Below are 22,087 nucleotides of genomic sequence, written 5' to 3' on the forward strand. Positions count from 1 at the left end.
ATATTGGGGGGAAAAAAGCTAAACATATGGAACTATGTTGATATGCATTTAAAGTGTCTGATTACATTTAATTTTATAGGAAATACTGTACACATTAAATGAAAACAGTAGTATAAAATATTATAAATAATATATCATTTTCATATTATATATATACATAAGTGTGTGTCTGTATATATACACATTTATATATAATAAAATATGTATATATGGAAAAAAGTCTGAAAGGAAATAAACCAAACTATTTTTAGTGGTGGAATGAGTGATTAATGTTTTACAATATTAATTCTTCATAATGTTTTCAACTTATAATAATGAACATGTGTTCATGTATTTTACTTGGGGGAAAAAACAGCCTAAATGATTTTTGAAACAAAGATCAATAGAAGATAAGAAAGAGAGATGGGCGGAGGGGATAGCAGAAGAAATATATAACTATTTTTTAAAAATATACATACACACAGAGCAATTGGTTTATATCTAAAGATGTTTACTTTTTCAAAATTTTCTCCTTTTTTTTTAAAAAAAATGGAACAGATAGAGTAGCCTTTTAAAAGCCACTGTGCTTTATAAAGATGTGACCCTACTGTTCTGGAATAAGTAACTATCATGTGATCTCGCAAAAAAGGTCTTTACCATTTCACCGGAAAGCAGTTTACTTTCAGTTTTCTTGACTGACTGGAACTGATGACAGTCGTGGAAATACATCCACTCACATATGCACTGTCGCTGTTTAATGCCATTACCGGAATATCAGGCATATCGAGCTGCTGCTCAGACTTCTAGTCTAAACATTTAAAGTAATAAAATTGAGTGTAGCCTTTCGCTTAGATGTGCTCTCACTTTTCTTTCTCCCTCCTCCCCTACATGTACATACACAATCTTGATCACAGGCACAATCCCACATCAGCGTTTGATTTCATCACCAAAAGGGAAGAAAATTTGATCTAGGGAAATTACAGGAAATGTCACTTATAGGTATTGTCAGCATCTTAAATGTGAAAAAAAAAAGGAAATAATTTAATGCTCCAGTCAATCGTGTATCTTCTTGTTTCCATTATGCTATTTATTCTGAAACCTTTTTATATTTTTATAGCATTTAGTTTTACCTGACCATAAAAACCAATACTTGATTAGACAAAATAGAAAATGGTATAAAATATATAAACAGGATCCAGAGATGACCTTAGAAAACATTTGGGTTTCTCACAACCTTTTACTCTTATTATTTATAGTCTCGTTGCTATGGGGACCTTCTTTGAAAACTAGATTAATGTATGCATAGATTTTTGCAGGTTTTTATTTTAAAGTATAACTTGAGTAACTTCATTTTTTTTCTTTTGAAAGGAGTAGACTTTTTTCCATCTTTACTAACATATGTTTTGAATATAATAGTGTTTTTAAGTATAATTGCATGTTGGTTTCCCCATGTTAATGTCAGTAGGCAGAACGTTAGTGGAAGGTCAGCCTGTAGCATTGAAAATGAAAGGTCTCCTGCTCCACAGAGTTGGCTGTTGGTGTCATTCCTTTGTGTCTTTTCCACTCCTTTGACTCAGGAAGCAACCAGCTTGGCCCCATCTATGGCCACACGTCTGTGATGACAGGAAGTCTGCTGGATGATCACCACTGGCACTCTGTGGTCATCGAGCGCCAGGGCCGGAGCATCAACCTCACCCTGGACAGGAGCATGCAGCACTTCCGCACCAACGGAGAGTTCGACTACTTGGACTTGGACTATGAGGTAAACTTGAGGGCGTGTAAGTTACGATTAATGTGGAGTGGCTGCCTCCGTCTCCTACCGTACTGTCACATTATTGTTAATCATATACTTTCCTACACCATTTCATCTTATTCTCCAAAGAAAAATTAACTTACAACTTAAAACTTTATTTATTAATATATGTCATTTTCTTCATTTCTGAATTTTTAATCATGAGCATTTGAAATATTTAAAAAAATCTTAGTACCAAGTAAATATTTGAAGAGAGGGACCATTTGTCATGTCATCAGGGCCATTTAATGAATCCAGAATAAATACAAGTTGTAATCTTTTATTGGTAATTATTATAATATAAATTCTCTATTCTTCTCGAGAATGTCCAGAATATTATAAACACAGGGTTGCCTAATATTTATTACAAAATAATGAATAAGAAATCCTGAGTTCTGATTTATATTGTCATTTACAAATTCATGACTGTAAATAGTTTTTTTGGCAAGTTCTATTTTTGCAGATAAAATTATCATAAAAGAAATAAAGTAAAATATAGAATATTTTAAAGAGATTGTCCATAAATAAAAGAATGTATTTTACCTTCCAAATGATCAAAGATCAAAAACTAATACATGATCATATTGGTCCAGTAGAAACTATATATTCCCATATTATATGAGTAGGCATCTCAGGTTTTTTAATAAATTATTTGGAGAGAAATTCAAGCTTAAAATGTCCATCAAAAATGTTAATTATATATAGAGATAAGAGTTCTGTAAGAAGATGTTCATCACAGTGTTATTTATACTAAGAGAAAAAGGGTAACACTAAATGAATGAAAAGAGCATCACAGTAAAATAAATACTTAGGATGAAATATTATTCAGCAAGAGGTTTGTAAACTTACTTACATCATGGAACCCTTAGTGCCTTATTAATTTTTCCACAACCATCCTAGATCATTCTGTAATAGTTAGAGCCAGACAACTTAATAAATGTTTATGTCCTAACAACTTAATAGCTGTTTGGAAAAAAAATACACACAAATTAAAAGGAAAAATTATATTTTTATTTCTTCGTGAAACCACAATAATTAGTTTCTAATGGGATGAGTGAACCTGCTCTGAACAGCTTCTCAAAATTTGGAATCAGATTTGACACTGCCATTCTCATTTCTGTTCCACTTTCATGTGACATGTTTTTATGTGACCGAAAACCCAACTTCAAAAAGACAGGACATCCTAGAAAGTGATGTAACAGGATGTTGGAACCGTGAACGACCTCAAGCTAGTGTTTCACGTGATGTCTGGAAGATAATCAAGTACCCTTGTGTTTCTTTTAAAAATGTTAAGTATACTGTGGCATCCTATGAGTTTTCTGTGCCACCTCTGTGTACCTTGAAATTGTAGATATATGTATATACACATATACATATGTGTGCTATCAACATCTATATTATAAATTTTCAAGAATATGCAATATGCTCACCATAAAATAATAAGTGAAAAAGTCAGGATTTACAACTGTGTTTTCTGTTTTCTTTATATGTTTAAATAGTTTCTAAATTCTCTCTGAGATGAATATATTGCATATACTCCTAAATAGGAATTTAAAATAGATTGTGCTAGATAAACTCTGATTTGGAGACCTTATTAACATTAAAATAAATTTAAGGTTATCAGAAAATAATTACTGTCCCCCCCAAAATCTCTTTAAAGCAAAATGATTGTTGAAAGGTACAGAAGGTGAAAATCCCAGAAATTTCTATCTTCTCCAAAGTAGTATAATTCTTGGCTTAGGTGACATCTCCCACTCTATGAGAGCATTTAGAGATGAATTATTCATTCTCCATTAATAAACTTTGAAGTACCATGGAAGAGGTGAGAAATCCTGGAACATTAGCAATGGGCAAACACAATTCCAATTTTTGAAAAACAGAATTAAAAATTTGAGGTCATAGACCCTCCTGAGTTTGTGATGAAATCTATGAATATTCACACCCACACAATGCTTTCATTCAGGGTCAGCAGTGTCCTGGACACTTTGAAGCTCACCAATATACAATACCATGTTCGAGAACCTCAGCTCTAGACTAAAATGCTTGAGACACGTTTGTTAGAGAGAGGCATTAGGAAGAAATTTAAATTTACTATGAAGGAATCAGGATCCACTGGACTTACTTCTCTTTGTAAAGCTACTGCCTGCTCTCTCCTATTAGATCCTGCAGTTAGCGACATAAGCTACAGGAGCAGTGGGGGGGCCCACCTTTATATCGCTACACGTTTATCTTAATATAAAGGGATTCCCTTTGCTTATTTGTTTAAAGAAAATCAGGGACTATAGTAGAGTCAGTCTCAGTGTTTTTGCACGTATCTCTTTGACTCGTCCATCAGTAACTAGACTGGAACCTCAAAAGGAGCTTGTTTTGAATAACAAAAGACTCCTATCATTCAGGAAATTCCCAGGATTTTAGGAGCTTTATGCCAGAAACTGGGGACAAAGACCTAATACATTTATTATACCACACCATTATACAGTATTTCTATCACATAGACACAGTAAATGTAAATAACTTCAAGAGCATATATGATAGTGAGTTCTGAGTAATTACTGATCTTTTGTTTAATGTAATTTGTTTAGTGTAAAGCTTATATAATTTAATTTTTAATAATGGCTGTGTTTAACAATCAGTTCTCATGAGCCAGTATGAGCAGAATCCAGCACACCACTACTAGGGGTTAATTAAATAATGCCTATCATCATTCCCAGAGATGTATATCATGAAAGAAACAATAAAAAATAACTTTGCCACTTTGACGTAACTTGATGTGGGCATTTTTTGTGGGAGACAGTGTAAGTTCGCCTCACTCACCTCTCTGTAGCCGTTTACACTGCATAGTGAGCAGATCACCCTTTGCCATCAAGCTGCTAGCTGCATGGCGAGCAGAGGAGGGGTGGCGATAGACAGTGCACTTCAATTCATTCTTCCTTCTCTTAGCTGGTAAAACCACAGACAGGACGGCAGACTGCTGTCTGGCCTGACTTCTCTCTCTTCTTCATCTGAATTCCACGATGCACCCCCTTGGATGCTATGCCCTTGCCTTTGCAAGGCAGCTCTTCTTGGAAAGTAGAGGAACAACTCTCCCTTGTCCCTTGCAGAACCTGGCTAGGATTTTAGAGAGAATCAGTTGTGTGGACTCAAACTGGAGCAAAAAGCCTGGGTTTGAATTCCTTTTTTCCCCCTTAGTGGTTGTTTGACAGTGGACAAATCATATTTCCCTTGTATAAAATGAACGTAATAGCACATTTCTCATAGGGTTATATGAGGAGGCAACAGGAAGAAATAGAAATCACCGTATATATCAGCGACAATTAATTAGACTGCATATGACAGACAAGTGTTTATTTCTCTTTCATATAAAAGGAGCCTGTAGGCAGGTAGCCCTGGACTCAGATGGTCATCAAGCATTATGGTCATCGAGACCCCAGTCCACTTTAATCTTGTAGCAACACCATCCCCACTGCAAATCGTACCAAGATGGCTGCTCACATTCCATCTTGCATTCCAGCCAGTGGGAAGGAAGAGAGCCTGAAGAAGGTTGTGCCCCCTCCCCTCTTTAATTATAGTTCTTGGTCACACACAGCCCTTCCACTTAAATCCCGTGAAACCATAACTTGCTTCAAAGAGGTTGGCAAATGCAATATGTGGGCTGGGGAGCAATATATGCAACTGAAAGCAATTTTGTTTTTCCTCAAGAAGGCGGGAGAAAGGACACTATGAAGTGTCCCTGCCACACTTTGTAAATTCTTGGTAGCTAACAAAATGGTGAATGCAGTTTTTTTTTTATAGTCAAGGTTGTCATTGAATGACAACGTCATTAAGTCAATCATATGAGTCATATGAATGTCTGATTATCAATCTAACAACTGCAACAGTTTTTTACTATCAGATATTACAATATCAGAAAGTATTTTGTGGTCCAGCCACTTCATTTTACTGGTGAGAATACATAACCAGAAAGAAGAAATGACATCCTAATATCATATGATTGGTTACATTAGGAACTGGGATTTGAACCCACATCTCTTAGTTGCAAGGAATCTGGTAAACTGAGCCTGTGATCCTTCCTCAGGGCACCTTCCATGAGGTAGGGTATGTGCTGAGGGTTGCCCAAAGCAGAGAGACATAAGGAGGGTTTGAATCACCTTCCCAAGGGAAAATGACAGTCTCCAAATAAAGAAATTATGCACACAGAAAAGGAATAAAACAGTTTTAAGCTAGCATTTAGCAATATTACTCAAAATGTGATGCTGCGTGTCATGAAGCATAGAAGATTCCATTACTGTCAATTGGGGAAGTAATTGATCAACTATGGACAGGAGGTACAGCACTCCAAGTATCAGTAATTCTTACCTTTGGTATTAGTGACACCTATATAGTACCTAACGAGTTCAGGTCAGGGCCACTTGAAAATATTTTCCCCAATAATTCTCCTATTTTGAATTACTCTCTCTCTTTCCTTTTCTAGTTTCTTAATTCTTTTTTATATATTTTTTTCTCAGTTTTCCTCTTTTCTTCCTATATGTAAATTCTATGGTAAATGATATATATTCAGCTAACCATTATTAATAAATTTAATTTAGTTTTAAGTGAGATCTTTTGGTTTTTATATTGTCTCATAAACCATCATTAATTTGTGCTTTTTTCTTTAAAACTAATTAAGTATTTAAAATGCCATGACACTAAATAATAGAATGTAATTTGCTAATGGTCTCCTAGAACACAAAGATCTTCGGCTTATGTATCAATTATGAAGTCTTGACATTTAAAAATGTCTTAACTATTGCTTTCATTTTTAAAACTTTGAAAGAGAGATTGATAATGGTTGAATGATAATTAAAAGTTGTGTAACATCTGGATTATGTATATTGATATTATAGTTATGATTAGCAGATTCATTTACTATTAAATCACTATTAGCAGTGAATGTCACTATTGGTAATACATAGTTAAGTATAATTTTGTATTATATGAAATTGTTATTACAATACTGTAATTTGACCAAAGATATACAGAAAAATATGTGCTCTCTTTTTATAGGCGATAGTAGCTAGAGAATCACAGGGAGGAGTATTGACCTTATTCCTTAGGATTTAGAAGACTTATAATAGTTTTTAATTTTAAGTCTGTACTTCCCAAATTATAGCCCCCAAGTCCTAAGATGTTCCTAACCAATCTAGTAATGAGAGTTTTTGAACTATTTTCTGTATGTAAAATAAGTCTAATGAATTTTTGACTCTAATGGTCAAAAGACTATAATAAGACTGTGTAGGGTCAATACAATGTTTCTTGCTTTTGGCTGCAGTTTTATCAACTTAGATTAGATGGGTTATCTCATGATGACAAGAAGCATTTATTGATAGCATGTCTTTGAATGGTAAACATAAAAATGTATTTTTAACATTAATAAAAGATGTCCACTATATAAAATCTTTTAAAACATTCTTAGGAAGAGCCATCCCTGATGACCTAGTGGTTAAAGTTCAGTGTGCTCTGCTTTGGCAGCCCAGGTTCAGTTCCCGGGTGTGGAACCACACCAGTTATCTGTCAGTAGCCATGCTGTGGCAGTGTCCCACAGAGAAGAACTATAATGACTTACAACTAGAATATGCAACTATGTACTGGGGTTTTGGGGAGAAAAAAAGAGAGAGAGGAAGATTGGCAATGGATGTTAGCTCAGAGCAAATCTTTCCCAGCAAAAAAAAAAATTCTCAGGGAAATCTATAAAATTCCTTTCAGGTAGCAAAACTTCAAGGCAGTCTTGCTATTTTCTTATTCAAGTTATAATCTAATTATCAGAATTAATGATACTATTATGCACTTCAAAAACAACATAATTTAATTTGCAACAGATTTTGGAGGCAGAAAAAATGTCTGTATATATTGGTTGAGGTAAAGATAAGTCACATTGGCTGTATCAATAGTTTTGTCTAATTTGTTGTGAATGCTATTTCTTTAAAGCTGAATACAGTGTGAATATTTAATTTTTTTTCTCAAAGATAACTTTTGGAGGCATACCTTTCTCTGGTAAACCCAGTTCCAGCAGTAGAAAGAATTTCAAAGGCTGCATGGAAAGCATTAACTACAATGGCATCAACATAACTGATCTTGCCAGAAGGAAGAAGCTAGAGCCCTCAAATGTGGTAAGATGTTTCACCCCCAAAATATTGGTTCATAGATAAATCAAAGAACTTTTGTTTTCTGTGGACTATTGAACATCAACAACAACATAGCATGTTTCATCATGTTTGTTTAGAGTCAATAGCATAAAACTAACCTTACAGTACCAGAAAGTATGTAGATATGGGATATACTCTGAGAATAGATACTGGTTTTTGTGTTAAATTAGCCCGAAATGGACAATAAATTTTATTTAGAGGGGGCACAGAATTTTAGCCTTGGTGTTTCTGGATTCCCCATGCAGAAGAACAGGCATACTTCAGTATGTGTTTCATCCTCACAGTTCAGCAGCCTGAAAACTGGCAGCATCATATTTCCAAATTTCTCATTATATATGGCTCTACATTTCTTGCTTAGGATTTAATTCAATATTTAAAACAGGAACTTTATTAACACTTTCATATTTCCAAAGAGAATTCATTCAAATATGTAAATAAATATACCTTTTATCAAAACTCTAAACATACTAAATATTACGCATTTAAATTAAGATTGATTCCCATTGGATAATGACAGCTATGACACAGAGCTCACCGTGGTCTTCTGGTGAGTTGTTTCCAGGTTTAACTGTTTCAAGGAAGAGAGCAAAAATCAAAGAACACTCCAGCACAGTTGCTTCCCCATGACACTGCTTAGGATCATTAAAAAATATCAACTTAAAAACCTAGTGTGTGTCTTCCCTACGGTTCTGCAAGAACAGGAGCATCTTCAACCCAGAAGCGTTAGTGGGGAGAGCCTGGGAGTCCAGAGACACATACGTTTGAGAGCCACTGGAAGCAGATAATATCATGACTCTTTGCACTGTGCTCTCCAAGAGCTCTGATGGTCTTGTTGCACCACATTTGAGTCTAGAGTTTTCATAAAATGATGGGACAAATGGAAATCCTTTAATGAATAAACAGAGTTCTGGCTGGGTATAGGAGACTATAAAGCAATAATTTAGTGTAAAAATTTTGCTTTAATAACTACTTTTCTGAAAATAATAATGAATTTGAGCCATCCCTGGTAGCCTAGTGATTAAAGTTTGATGTTCTCCGCTTTGGCAGCCGGGCTTTGTTCCCGGTCACGGAACCTCACCACCCGTCCGTCAGTCGCCACGCTGTGATGGTGGCTCACAAAGAAGAACTAGGAGGCCTTACAACTGGAATATATACAACTATGTACTCGGGCTTCGGGGAGAAAAAAGTAGAGGAGTATTGGAAACAGGAAAAAAATTAAACTTTGACGAAATTATCTCATAAAGCATATTGACTATAGAGAAAAATAGTACTAGCTCCATTTGTAGGCAACAGGCACTGTGCTAGGCACATGACTTTTGTGATAATCTGAGAACAATATTACAAGAGAGCTATTACCATAAACATTTTGTAGATGAGAAAACTGAGATTTAAGCTGGAAAAATAACTTTCCCAGGTGACCAAATGTGAGTGGGAAACATAGATTGTGGATTCACAAAGTATGACCCCTGAGGTCATGGTCTCCTTCCATGCCGTGTCATTTCTTATCTAGAGCAGTATTCATATATACACTACTTTAAGCTTTGGATAAAATGGCACCAGGGTCCTTTTGTTTTCTCAGAAATTGTTGCTTAAGATAAAAAGGTACACAATCCAAATCATCAGAATACCCTTTCCATTATTTATACCTTTAAGAAAAGTTAACACATTATTTCTGCTCAAACCTCCCAGTTGGTCCTCAGATGTATTGAGTGAGTACCCACAATACAGAGAATTGCACTACAGAGACTCACTCCAAAATCAACTTTAATTGCAAAAGATATTGTAGTTATAAATACTTTAACTTGAATAACAAAGATATTTAGTAAAGCATAGATTATCTATAATGATGTTTGTTAAAATAGAATGAGCAGAATAGAATAAACTTTTAACCAAAAATATACATACATATATTAAAATTTTAGGCAGGATAGAGACAAGTAGAACATTTTGCAAGCAGCTCTACAAAGGCAGATATTTATTAGGAAATTCACTTTCAAATATGTCAGGTGCTGATATTTCAGTGAAATTGACTCAACACTCGTCCTGTACCCCTCTCCATACACACACCTGTTCCCTCATGATATGTTGACTCCAGAGTCAGCACCATCACTCAGAAAGACCTTTCATTTTGCTGGGAGTCAGTCCCCACAACACAGATATGTGGTCAGTTATAAGATCTCAGTCATTATGCATAGGCAGTTCTTTTCATCGGTAAAAATAAGCATTTAAAAATAATCATCTCTGGAGGTACAGTGCAAATTTGATTTGAATATAATTCAGAGAGACAGCCTGCTTTAGATTTAATGGTTAACGTGCTGAAATGGAAGAACCGTGCATCTAGGGATAGATACATGGTGTTGTAAAAGAAAAAAAGGATCAGATGACAATGTCATCACAATATATTTTCCTCACAATATTATGGTGGGATAAAAGAAGCTGGAAGCAAATGTAGATTTTCACATCTTTAAAAAGAAGGTACTTAGTCAGTAGAATATATATAACTCAGTGTATCTGAATGGTAAATCATACTTCTGCGTACCAAGTAAAGGGAGTATGAAAGGGAAGAAGTAGACTTTAATTATGGCAAATTTTGTTTTCACTTTGTTTATTGGTGCCACTGTTTCCACAAGCATTAATGCATTTGATATATGCACACTTCATAGGAATTTAAATGGGATTTTCAGTTGTATAACAAAATAACATGAAATAATCAAAGTTATGCTAATGCTAAATAGTTAATATTAATTCACATATATTAGGTGTGGGGATAAAATCCAAGAATATTTGTCCCATAATACCAGTTTGATAAATAACAACCAAATGACCATAGTTCCCACTGAGACCAATAAGTAATATATTAATAGACGTTTGACACAGGCCATCCAGAAGAGGAGAGTGACATCTCCTCCCTGGCTGATGCAGCATCAGTCATGGTGGAGGGGAGCAGCTCTTTGCTGTCTTCAGAAAGTCCAGTGGTCCACACTCAAGCCCACAACACAGGGACACATGCCAGCTCAACCATCACATCAGGCTGTCAGCCTAACAATTCCATGATGGATGGTGCTTGTTACATCCCTCAACTTGACGGCCAACTGCTGCACTCTCTTAGGTACATACTCTAAGTAGATTTATGCCAAGGTTTCTGACTGCTGAATCCATATCGTGCTGCTGAGTGAGAGTTTGGCACAGGCTCAACTTTAGAAATTGGTAAAACTGTAGCTTTGTCTCCTGTCTTGCATGGATGCTTATTTTATTCTGCATTTGCATCAAAGCATGCTTTTCTGTTTTCTAGGGAAATTTGAGTTTCTCATGTGTGGAGCCCTACACAGTGCCTGTCTTTTTCAATGCTACCAGTTACCTGGAGGTCCCCGGCCGGCTGAACCAGGACCTGTTTTCGGTCAGTTTCCAGTTCAGGACTTGGAACCCCAATGGTCTCCTGCTTTTCAGTCGCTTTGCAGATAATTTGGGCAACGTGGAGATTGACCTCACTGAAAGCAAAGTGGGCGTTCACATCAACGTCACGCAGACCAAGATGAGCCAGATAGACATTTCCTCAGGTCAGTGAAATCCATTTGATGTCTGCTCCTGCAACTGCTATTGTGATTTCCACAGACAAGGTTGGATTTGCTTTGCTTTGTTCTGGTGGTGTGACACGCTCGTGGTTATGTTTGGAGTCATGTGTTTGCGATACTTGGTTGGCCTAAGTGCTGGTTGAATAAGGGAAACTTGCAAACTTGCCGAGAGGGCAAGCCTGGGCGGGGAGGAAAGTTGCTTGAGACTGTCTTAGAGCACCAAAATCCTGTGTTTCTTACAGACGCCAGTGCCTGTTTAGTAGAGTAATGGATATTCCTCTAAGCGATTTTTTTTTTTTTTAGCAGAGAATGTTTATTTTGCTAACGTAAGAGTATCTGGTATCTTTTCACTTCATGGACATTCAGATATATTTTACTATTAGTAACAGGAGACTATTAATTTATTTATGACTTTAAGGGTATATTCATCCGCATGAATCAAACTTCAAAGCGATCTTGCTAAATTTATGCAAATTGTCAGAAAAAAAAGAGCAAAACAACAAGGGGTAAGTACAAAGAAGAATGACAAGATGTATAAATCAACTGAGGGAAGACAAGCCGAGCTGAGGAGGGTAATTTTTAACCTTGACATCATAGTGGTATGATAAACTGAGGCTTAGGTAATTTTGCTGTTATTTGAAAAAACGTAGCCACCTTGGAGTATTCTTTGATTAATACGGTACAAAGAAAGCTGAGATTGCAAAGTGAGATGTTATCAACAAAGAAAAATTAGACGTGATATGGGACCGATGAATGGTAAAACTTTTCACCAAATTTCTTTCGATGGTCCTTGCAAGAATTGTTTTTATTTTGTGAAGAACTACTTAGAAATAAAAGACAGAGAGAAAACTAACATTACTGAGCACGTCGTACGGATGTGCCAAGTATGCGAGAGGGAGCTCAAGTACAAGACTGCTGGCTCTGATATCCAAGCATTCTGTGGTCACTCGTGTCACCACGTGCATACACCTGACACAGTTTCTACCACGTTCCATTATTGCTGTCCATCTCATCTCCACTCTGGGCCATCAGCTCCTTGAGGGCAGCTGCCATGCCTGTTCTTCCATCTCTAGAATATAGAACAGCACCTATAATGTAAGAGGTGCTCCAGGAATGTTTGTCGAGTTCCACACTGTGGCCCTTTGAACAAGTGTTCACTAACAGACCATCTCTTGCTAGAGGACATATGGCATTTCATAAAATAGGCTTTGTGCTTCTGTCTGGCATGGCTGTATGGACCGTTACTGAAAAGGACTCAAGGAAGACGTAGGAACCTTTATGTCAGAGGTGTATCTGAATTATTGAACTCAAAGGCTATGGTAAAATGCCTAGATATTTACTTTTTCTGTTTCTGCTTTGTTAGTTTTGCTTTTTGCCTGAATGTTCAGTGTCAAAATGATTCATCATCATATTTTCATCATCACTACTTTCCAGTATAAATTCACCTGGGAGATTTAGAGCAAATGGAAAACATCAGGAGAGACTGGAATAACACATGAAACAAATCAACCTACACATAGTTACCACAGTTGAAAAACTCCCTACTAGGTTCTGTTATGATTAATGATTCTTTCCTAATGACTAAACACGTAAAATGTAAGTATGAAGGCCTCCCCCCTGGCATTCTCTGAGCAAACCCAACTTGCTGGGGGTTTTCCTTGTAACAGGAACCATCATAATGGAAAGAATAGGATCTTAAACATAGGGATCAATAAACATTTGCTAATTTAATTTGGTCTAATTTAAGACTCCAGGATACTCTCATCTAATTTAAACTCTTTATTAAAAAATGAAAGAAAGAACAAAGGAATTCAAATGCAACAACTAATTTACCTTAATATATTTGTTTAAATATGCTAAAAGCGGATGTTAGAAATTTTTGTCAATTTAGCTAAGAATCCGTGCAAATTAAGGGAAACTGATATGAAATCTAAACATTTCTATAGTCTAACTCATAAATTTCAACAAAAATAGCTTAGTGTTTCAAATATTTCACTTTTGTCCCATACACGTAGTGGGAACTAAGATCTCATCAGTTGTCACTGCTCAAGTTTGAGAAAGATTAGTAAGTAAATGTATGCACATACATTTTATAAAGTTATACCTTGGGGCAGCCCCGGTTGCCTAGTGGTTATCTTCTCTGTGCTCTGCTTTGGTGGCCTGGATTCAGTTCCCAGGTGCCAACCTAAACTGCTCTGTTAGCAGCCATGCTGTGCTGGCAGCCCACATACTAAAAAATAGAGGGAGATTGGCACAGATGTTAGCTCAGGGCAAATCTTCCTCAGGAAAAAAAAAAAGTTGTATCTTGTACTCGTTTAAACTCTGTTTATTGAAAAATAAAGGAAAGAAAGAACCAAGAAATTCAATATGCCTCAATTACATTCATTCACAGCCAGCCCTGGTGGTCTGGTGGTTAACATCCAGTGCTCTCATTGCCACAGCCCTGATTTGTTTCCCGGTCAGAGAACCATGCCACCTGGCTGTTGGTTGTCAGACTGTGGTGGCTGTGTGTTGCTGTGATGCTGAAAGCTATGCCACCAGTATTTCAAATACCAGCAGGGTCACTTATGCTGGACAAGTTTTAGCGGAACTTCCAGACTAAGGCTGACTAGGAAGAAGGACCTGGCCATCCACTTCTGAAAAATTGGCCCTGAAAACCCTATGAATAGCAACAGAGCATTGTCTGAAAGAGCACTGGAAGGTGAGAGGATGGCAGAAAGAGACTGGCAGGGTTCCGCTCTGCTGTCCACAAGGTTGCTAGGAGTCAGAATTGACTCTATGGCACTAACAGCAAACATTCATTCATCCTACGAATAATATGGAGTCCATAGAAGACAATTTTTATCTGTATTTTATGTGTTTTACCAAATTCAATTAAATTTATGAGTAACTCAATATAAGTAGCAACACTGAGAAAATAATTAATTTAGAAAGATGAGTTAACCCAGGACACTGTTTGCTTTAATGAAAGGGGAACAGTTCTGCGTTGTGTCTACCCCATTCTTATAAATAGCATTAGCATTGAAGAATGTCAATCCTTTTTTATTTCTTTTTTGAAATAGCTTGGGTGCAAAAATGTAAAAGATACAGAAAATCTAGAGGAGGAAAATACTAATAACAGTTTGGTGTACACACACACACGCACAAAATACTTCCAAATAATAGGTTCTGTGGTCCAAGATGAAGTTAGCTCATTTTATTCAAAAGCCTTTTTATTCCATCTTGTACAACATTGTTCTTTGGTGAAGAATTCAAAATAAATCCTGTAAGTTAGAGAATATTCAATATATTATTCACCCTCTTCTTAGATTTTTTCCTCCAAGTTGTGATTAATTTTCAAGTCTCATTAGTCATTGACAGTGAACTCAACTTGTAAAATTCAGTCAAACTCTGAGTCACCTTGAATTTGCAAAATAGGTTATCTTTCTGTGAAAATATTTTCCGAGGTGCAACATCAACTTTGATAAAACTTTTTCCACTATATTTATTTCTATTTAGAACAGCTGTTACCAACTGGTGAATACATATTTATGCAATACCTTTAACTGGGAATAAGTGGTGAAAGAAACAGAAAAACAGGTGCTAAAATGGTCAAATGGATAACATCTGTTTGCTGTGAGATTTTTAACTTTCATATTCATCACCCTGGGGAAAGTGGAGTGAAACTGTGCTTTTCAAATGACGTGGGGTTTTTAAAATTGTTTTTCCAGCTTTATTGAGGTGTGATTGACAAATTAAGATTGTATTTATTTAGATTGCATAATGTGATTTTTTAATGTACACAATGTGATGATTTAATATGCATATACACTGTGAAACGATTCCCACAATCAGGTTAATTAACACCTCCATCACCTCACATTGTGTGTGGTGAGAACACTTAAGATCTATTCTCTTAGCAAATTTCAAGTATACAATACAGTATTATTAACTGTAATTACCATGCTGGTACATTGGGTTCCCCAGAACTTATCTATCTCATAACTGAAAGTTTGTACCCTGTTACCAACATCTTCCCATTTTCTCTACACCCCCAGCCCTCGGCAACCACTGTTCTACTCTTTGATTCTATGAATTTGACATTTTTAGATTCTCTATATAAGTGAGATCGTACAGTATTTGACTTTCTATATCCGGCTTATTTCATTGAGTATAACGTCCTCCATGTTCCAAGGATTTTGATCAAAACAGTAAGGAAACTTTTTATCACACTCAATACCTTCTGAAACAAAGCTTCACAAAATAAAACTTATCTTGCTATTTTAGATGTGTTCTGATAATTTTGATGTTTTCTTTCTTTGTTCTTTTCCATTAAAAAACTTGCCATGACCCACTGAATGATTTCATGACCTAAAAACAAGTTGCAACTCACAGTTTGGAAAACACTGACCTACAGATGTGTCTTCTCATTGGAAGAGGTGGAATTTTTTAAAGTTCTAGTTGCCTGGGGTATTTACTTCATCACTCCATATTGAAAAACTAAACCTATCTTCCAAGAAAATTTTATAATATTATAATGGTATTAAAAAAGTATTTCACGTGCATTACTGATGTATATTAAATAAAAATCTACCTGCCATTTGAAATAAGGTTTTTTTTTAAAAGACTTTATTTTATTTATTTATTTATTTATTTTTTGAGCAAGATTAGCCCTGAGCTAACTGCTGTCAATCCTCCTCTTTTCGCTGAGGAAGACTGGCCCTGAGCTAATAGCCATGCTCATCTTCCTCCACTTTATATGTGGGACGCCTACCACAGCATGGCGTGCCAAGCAGTGCGATGTCTGCACCTGGGATCCGAACCGGTGAACCCTGGGCCGCCAAAGCAGAACCTGTGAACTTAACCGCTGTGCCACTGGGCCAGCCCCTAAAATAAGGTTTTTATGGCAAAATGCCTCAATTATATGCCACTAAAATACAAACAGATCTTTAGAAAAATACTCTAAAGTTGTGATCTGTCCATGTTAATAAGGTCATAAAATATGATTCAGCATTTTTGCAGTGGAAGGAAAGTGATTTCTAGTAATGACATGTCTCACGTGTTGAAAAGACAAAATCAATTTCTATCCATGTAAAGAAAGCCATTCAGAAAAGTCATTGGGAATGTGCCCTGCTCCTAAATCAACTGGTTAAGCTGAAGTATTGAAACGTCCCTGTTTTGTTTAGGTAGACATTGCATCAATTTGAGAATAACTTTGCAGCATCCACACTGCTTCAGAAACCTGTACTCAGCAAAGATCATCTTTGTATTTCTATCTCCAAAGAAAATCTTTTTGTGGCCATGTTTTATTTTTGGCTTTTAGTACAATTTTGTCTATAAGCCTTTGTTTTGTCTGTAAACCTTTGAGTTCCATGTGGGTGTGTTAAGGGAAGGTACCTTAGTCAGTTTATGCTGCTATGGCAAAATATCATAGACTGGGTGGCTGATAAATGACAAAAATTTATGTTCTCATAGCGTAAATTCTGGAGGCTGGAAGCCCAAGATCAGTCTGCCAGCATGGTCAAGTTGTGGTGAAGACCCTCTTCCAGGTTGCAGACTATGGACTTCTTGCTGTGTCCTCACTTGGTGGGAAGAGCTAGGGAACTTAGTGGGGGTTGCTTTTATAAGAGCACCAATGCCTTTCGTGAAGGCCCCACCCTCATGGCCTAATCACCTCCCAAATGCCCCATCTCCTAATATCATCACTTTGGGCATTAGGATTTCAACATATGGATTTGGAGGAGACACAAACGTTCAGACCACAGCAGAAGGCGAAGAGGTTTTCTTGACTTTCTGTGTAGCTGGGGAACTTGCTGGTAAAGATTGGTAGGTTCCTGGTTGAATCTCAGAGAAAGCCCTTCCCTGGGACCGCTCATGGCACAGTCTGTCCTGAGCAATTCGAGCGAGCATCTCTGCTCTTGATTTTATCAACATTTGAAAGTGTAGTCAGCACATTAACATTTGTTTAAAAGAATGAATTCATTCCAGTTTCCAAAGTTCACTAAGAACTTACATCATGAGGTTTCTTTTTCATCACAGGAGGAAACAAAGGTCTAGTTTGTAATACTATTTTTTATGTTTTAATTGTTTACTGAGAAGTGATTTTCAGCTCTATGATTTCAAACTACTGATATTATTTTAAGATTTCTTAAAATAAATTTCTATAACTCAAAAACTAAGTACTGTTTACCTAGGCATTGCTTCACACGCTTCAAACGACTTGTTTTGCATTGTCTTACAGCAATGTGTTTGGAGAACTAGTCATACAGACTATATTCTTTAGTTCAAGTTTAAATCATAATTATTAGAAGCCTTAAAAATGTCACTCCCCTTTGATCTGTTAAATTTGAATCATTCTGATTCTAAGGAAATAAAATCCATAGAAATATTTATCGCAACATATATAAAACCGTAAAAGCAATTGAGAACAAACTAGTGTATCCTTATGTGGAATACTATTATGTCATGAGAAATCTTGTTTCTCAAATAAAATTTACTACCACTAGAAAATATAATGTAGTCAATAAAAATGTTCACAAAAATTTGTATAAAATTTGAACCCAATGTTATTATTATAAATATATAAAGAACTAGAAAAGAGATCAGAATGAAGTAAAATTTAAATAACACTATTGCTAATTATGTCTAATTATTAGTCCTTTACTAACTTCTTAATACACGTTCTGTAATATCCAGATTTTCTAAAATAAACATCAGTTACTGTTAACAAAAACCAAAAACAGGTGTACTATAAAATAATTGAGGATAAAATGATATTCCTAACAAGTATAATGCTTAACAATATTATGAGTGGAAATTACAGAGTAAGTTATACGGATTTAAAAAGTCTGGTTACCCTACTTAATTAGAAGCATATATATAGTCAATTTTTTTAAAGTTTGTGTTTAAATAATAAGCTCCAACTTAATCTCCTTAATGGCATTTATGTAACAAAGAGCATTTTATATTTACATGCAGAAATTTTGGGGTTGAGACAATAACGTTTTATTTGAAACTATACATAACTAAGTTTGAACAAATTCCACACCCTCCATGTAATTTGAAACCCTTTTTTTTTTTCAGGATAGATAGATAGATGAATTCATATATAAAGGCATTTTCCATTAAAACTTGCTAGCTATCAGGGAACAACAGATTTTATTTTTCCCTCTTAATAGTAAATCAATGGATATGAATCTCTTTATTCCTAAATAATCTATATACCCTTCTACAAAAAGAGTGACTAAACATTAATTTCAGGGGTTCCTTACATTTTGATGGACTTCTGGATACCTAAGATGTTTAAGGAAAACTCAGAAATCCATCATTTTAAGTTGCTGAAGATAAAACACGGCTCTGGATTCTTAGGGGATGACAGCGCGTAAGGAAAGGTGATTTGAAGAGCATTGTGCTCATTTTAATTAGGAGTCTAGATTGGCACTGACTGGTACAGCATATCTCCTCTTGTTTAGTAAGAGCCAAAAGTGAGATGGATAGAGATCTGTAGATAGAGATATATAGACGTAAACGTAGATAGCCTTGGGCATACCTTCAACACAGTTCGCTGATTTATTCTCCCAAATTCGCTAATAGACTGGCTGTGAGAGCCACATGGTACCAAGTAAAAAGTGCGTGAGTGAGTTGTATATTGCTCCTGAGTAGCTTCACCTAACTGACTTTTTATTATATTTCAGTTCCCCAAGTGGCTGTACTGTCATCATGCAAGCTGAGTGGAAATCTACCTTTAATTATACTTCAGTGCGTGCCAGTGCATTTTCACATCAGTAGAAGTATTATATTCCAACATAAAAAAGAGGAGGCTGGAGGGGGAAAGTTTTGTGATATTAGGTATTGACTTATTCTTTAGGAAGCAAAGGGAACATTTTAATTTATAATCACACCGCAGGATACCATACTCATTTTAGTTTCTACAAGGTTTCTGGGCCTTTTAAAATATTCTATTCCTTTTTCAGGGAAGATGAATAAAACATGATTGTGTGTATGTGTGCACAATAATTTTTTAAAATCACAAGGAGAGGATAAAATTTAGTAAACTTAGGTGGATAAGGTGGAGGTTAAAAACTCCCAATGGGGACTAAGTTATGTTTTAAAGGCTTCACTCTACTTCGACAAATTAATCAAAGAAAAAAAAATCAGACACCACTACTACAAACTAGTTATAAGAAAAAAAATGAATTGAAAGACCAGCAAAGAAGACAGCTCAAGAGCCCTGAATTTAGCATGTGGATGCAGGGGCTGGCCCAGTGGCACACCGGTTAACTGCACACATTCTGCTTTGGGGGGCCCAGGGTTGGCCAGTTCAGATCCTGGGTGTGGAATGGCACCGCTTGGCAAGCCATGCCATGGTAGGCATCCCACATATAAAGTAGAGGAAGATGGGCACCAGTGTTGGCTCAGGGCCAGTCTTCCTCGGCAAAAAGAGGAGGCCTGGCAGTAGTTAGCTCAGTGGCATTGGCGGCAGATGTTAGCTCAGGGCTGATCTTCCTCAAAAACAAAACAAAACAAAACAAAACATGTGGATGTAGTTGAAAATGCTTCCAAAGCAAGAGAAGGAAGGGCAGAGGAGCAAATTAGCTTTGTTGAGAGGCCCTTCTTCTTTACCTTTCTTATAAGTTTAAGGACTGAAACATTCTAACTAATAAGATGGAGTAATTGCTAAATTTAAGCTCTATAGATTTATAAAGTAGAGAGAGAACAAGTCAACTCTGTTAGAGTTCTCCAGAGAAACAGAATCAATAGGTTGTATATAGAAAGAAGGAGATTTATTAGAAGCAATGGGCTCATGCAATTACGGAGACTGAAAGGTCCCCAAATCTGCAGTTGGCACACCAGAAACCTGGCGAAGCCTATGGTGAGGTTCCACTCCAAGTCCAAAGGCCTGAGAACCCGGAGAACGGATGGTATCAGATGCCATCTGGAAGCCGGCAGGCTCAAGACTGAAGAGCTGGTGTTTCAGTTCAAGTCTGAAGACAGGAAAAGACCAGTGTCCCAGCTTGAAGACAGTCAGCAGAGAGAGAGAATTCTCCCTCACTCTACGTTTTTGTTCTGTTCAGGTCTTCACCAGATTGGATGAGGGCCACCCAAATTGGCGAGATCAATCTGTTTTACACAGTCTACTGATTCAAATGTTAATCTCATCCAGAAATACCTTCATAGACACACGCAAAATAATGTTTAACCCAACATGCGGATACCTCGTTGTCAAGCTGACACATAAAATTAACCATCGCATCAACTTTAGACATTTTTGCCATTGAGTATCTAATGTTATTTTAAATTGTTAACAAAATAGATAGTGTTGGCATGGAGCCATCAGAGGTTGATTACCTTCATAATCAGAATAAGCACAAAGCAAAGTCATTGGATTGGACTTCCAATGGTGGAATTGGATTCCCCCAGACCACACTCCCCCATAAATCTCGTGATGAGAATTGCGTGGTCTAATTAACTTGAGCAAGAAATTCAAATATGAGATGTTCAAGCAATTAGAGCCATTTCACACGTGGAGAATTTAGGCTCATTGGTTATCTGTCACTTCCTTATAATTAGTTTGGAAATGAGCCTCCTTGGGCGAGGGGTCCTGCAGATTGCAATAGAGATGCTTGAGATCCTCGGAAAGTGACTAGAGATCAGCCTAACGAACGACTCCTCTGAATCCCCTCTGAGATGTTTAGCCGTGTATATTTCTTAGTCTCTTTCTTCTGTTCACAAAAGCTCTTAAGGAGAAACTTTGGGGGGAGCCACACAATATTGCTTAGAGAGCATTTACCTTTGGTAGCATTGTATCAGAAAATGATTACGTGAACCAATTTTTAATCATAACTTAATTTTATGATTTATTTTCTTCTGACACATTTCCTATGTGGCTTTTCTAGTGCAAGCGTAGACCCTACTTCTGATAACTGAATTCCTACAGTTATTTCCGAGTCCTCTTTTTTCTCTCTGGTCACTACTTTTCTCCACTTACTTCCTAATCCGATTTTTACAAATAGAGTTCCGCCTAGATCTTTGCTGTAGTACTTTTTACCATCGGATGTTTTCTAAAAGATGTCAATAATCTGCCAGTCTCTCTTCTAGTTCTTCCACTGTTTCTTCTAAGGCTTCCAGTCTTTCTATAAGCACTTCTACTCTTTCTTCTAGCATTGGGGTCCTATCAGAAATTAGATGCCTATTGCTGAACCTCTGTCCAGAAACTGGGATCTTGCTACCCCTAGACATATTACTCTGTGGCCAGTTTCCTGCCTGGATGTTGGAGTACTGCTCATCTCTGATTTCCCAGCAACCTGCCTCTCCCCTCATTCCAACCCTGCTGTTTTATCTATAACTCTAACATTGCTGACTTGAGTCTGGGCTACCACCTCATTGCCTGCAAATACCACCTAGCCGTTTGGGCACAAGTTTTAGCCACTGCCCAACTGAAATGTCTCTATCGATCCCTGTGCAGATCTGTGCCAAATCTAAGCCTCCCTCTGTCTTCTCTGTCATCGAATGCCTATTGCTTCTTGGCAAGCAGATATAACATACAGTTTGTTGGGGTAAAGGGGGTGAATTACAAGCAGAGA

General features: G+C 36.6%; 1 protein-coding gene across 1 annotated transcript in view; it reads left to right on the forward strand.

Moving 5' to 3' along the window:
• CNTNAP2 (contactin associated protein 2) overlaps positions 1-22,087 on the forward strand; it is a 1,871,002-nt gene that overhangs the window by 850,811 nt on the left and 998,104 nt on the right. The window contains exons 6-8 of the mRNA XM_046668987.1: positions 1,557-1,741; positions 7,774-7,917; positions 11,246-11,510. Coding sequence (XP_046524943.1) covers positions 1,557-1,741; positions 7,774-7,917; positions 11,246-11,510 — 594 coding nt within the window. The remainder of the gene's footprint in view (positions 1-1,556; positions 1,742-7,773; positions 7,918-11,245; positions 11,511-22,087) is intronic.

This window comes from Equus quagga, chromosome 8, assembly GCF_021613505.1.
Source record: "Equus quagga isolate Etosha38 chromosome 8, UCLA_HA_Equagga_1.0, whole genome shotgun sequence".
NCBI lineage: Eukaryota > Metazoa > Chordata > Mammalia > Perissodactyla > Equidae > Equus > Equus quagga.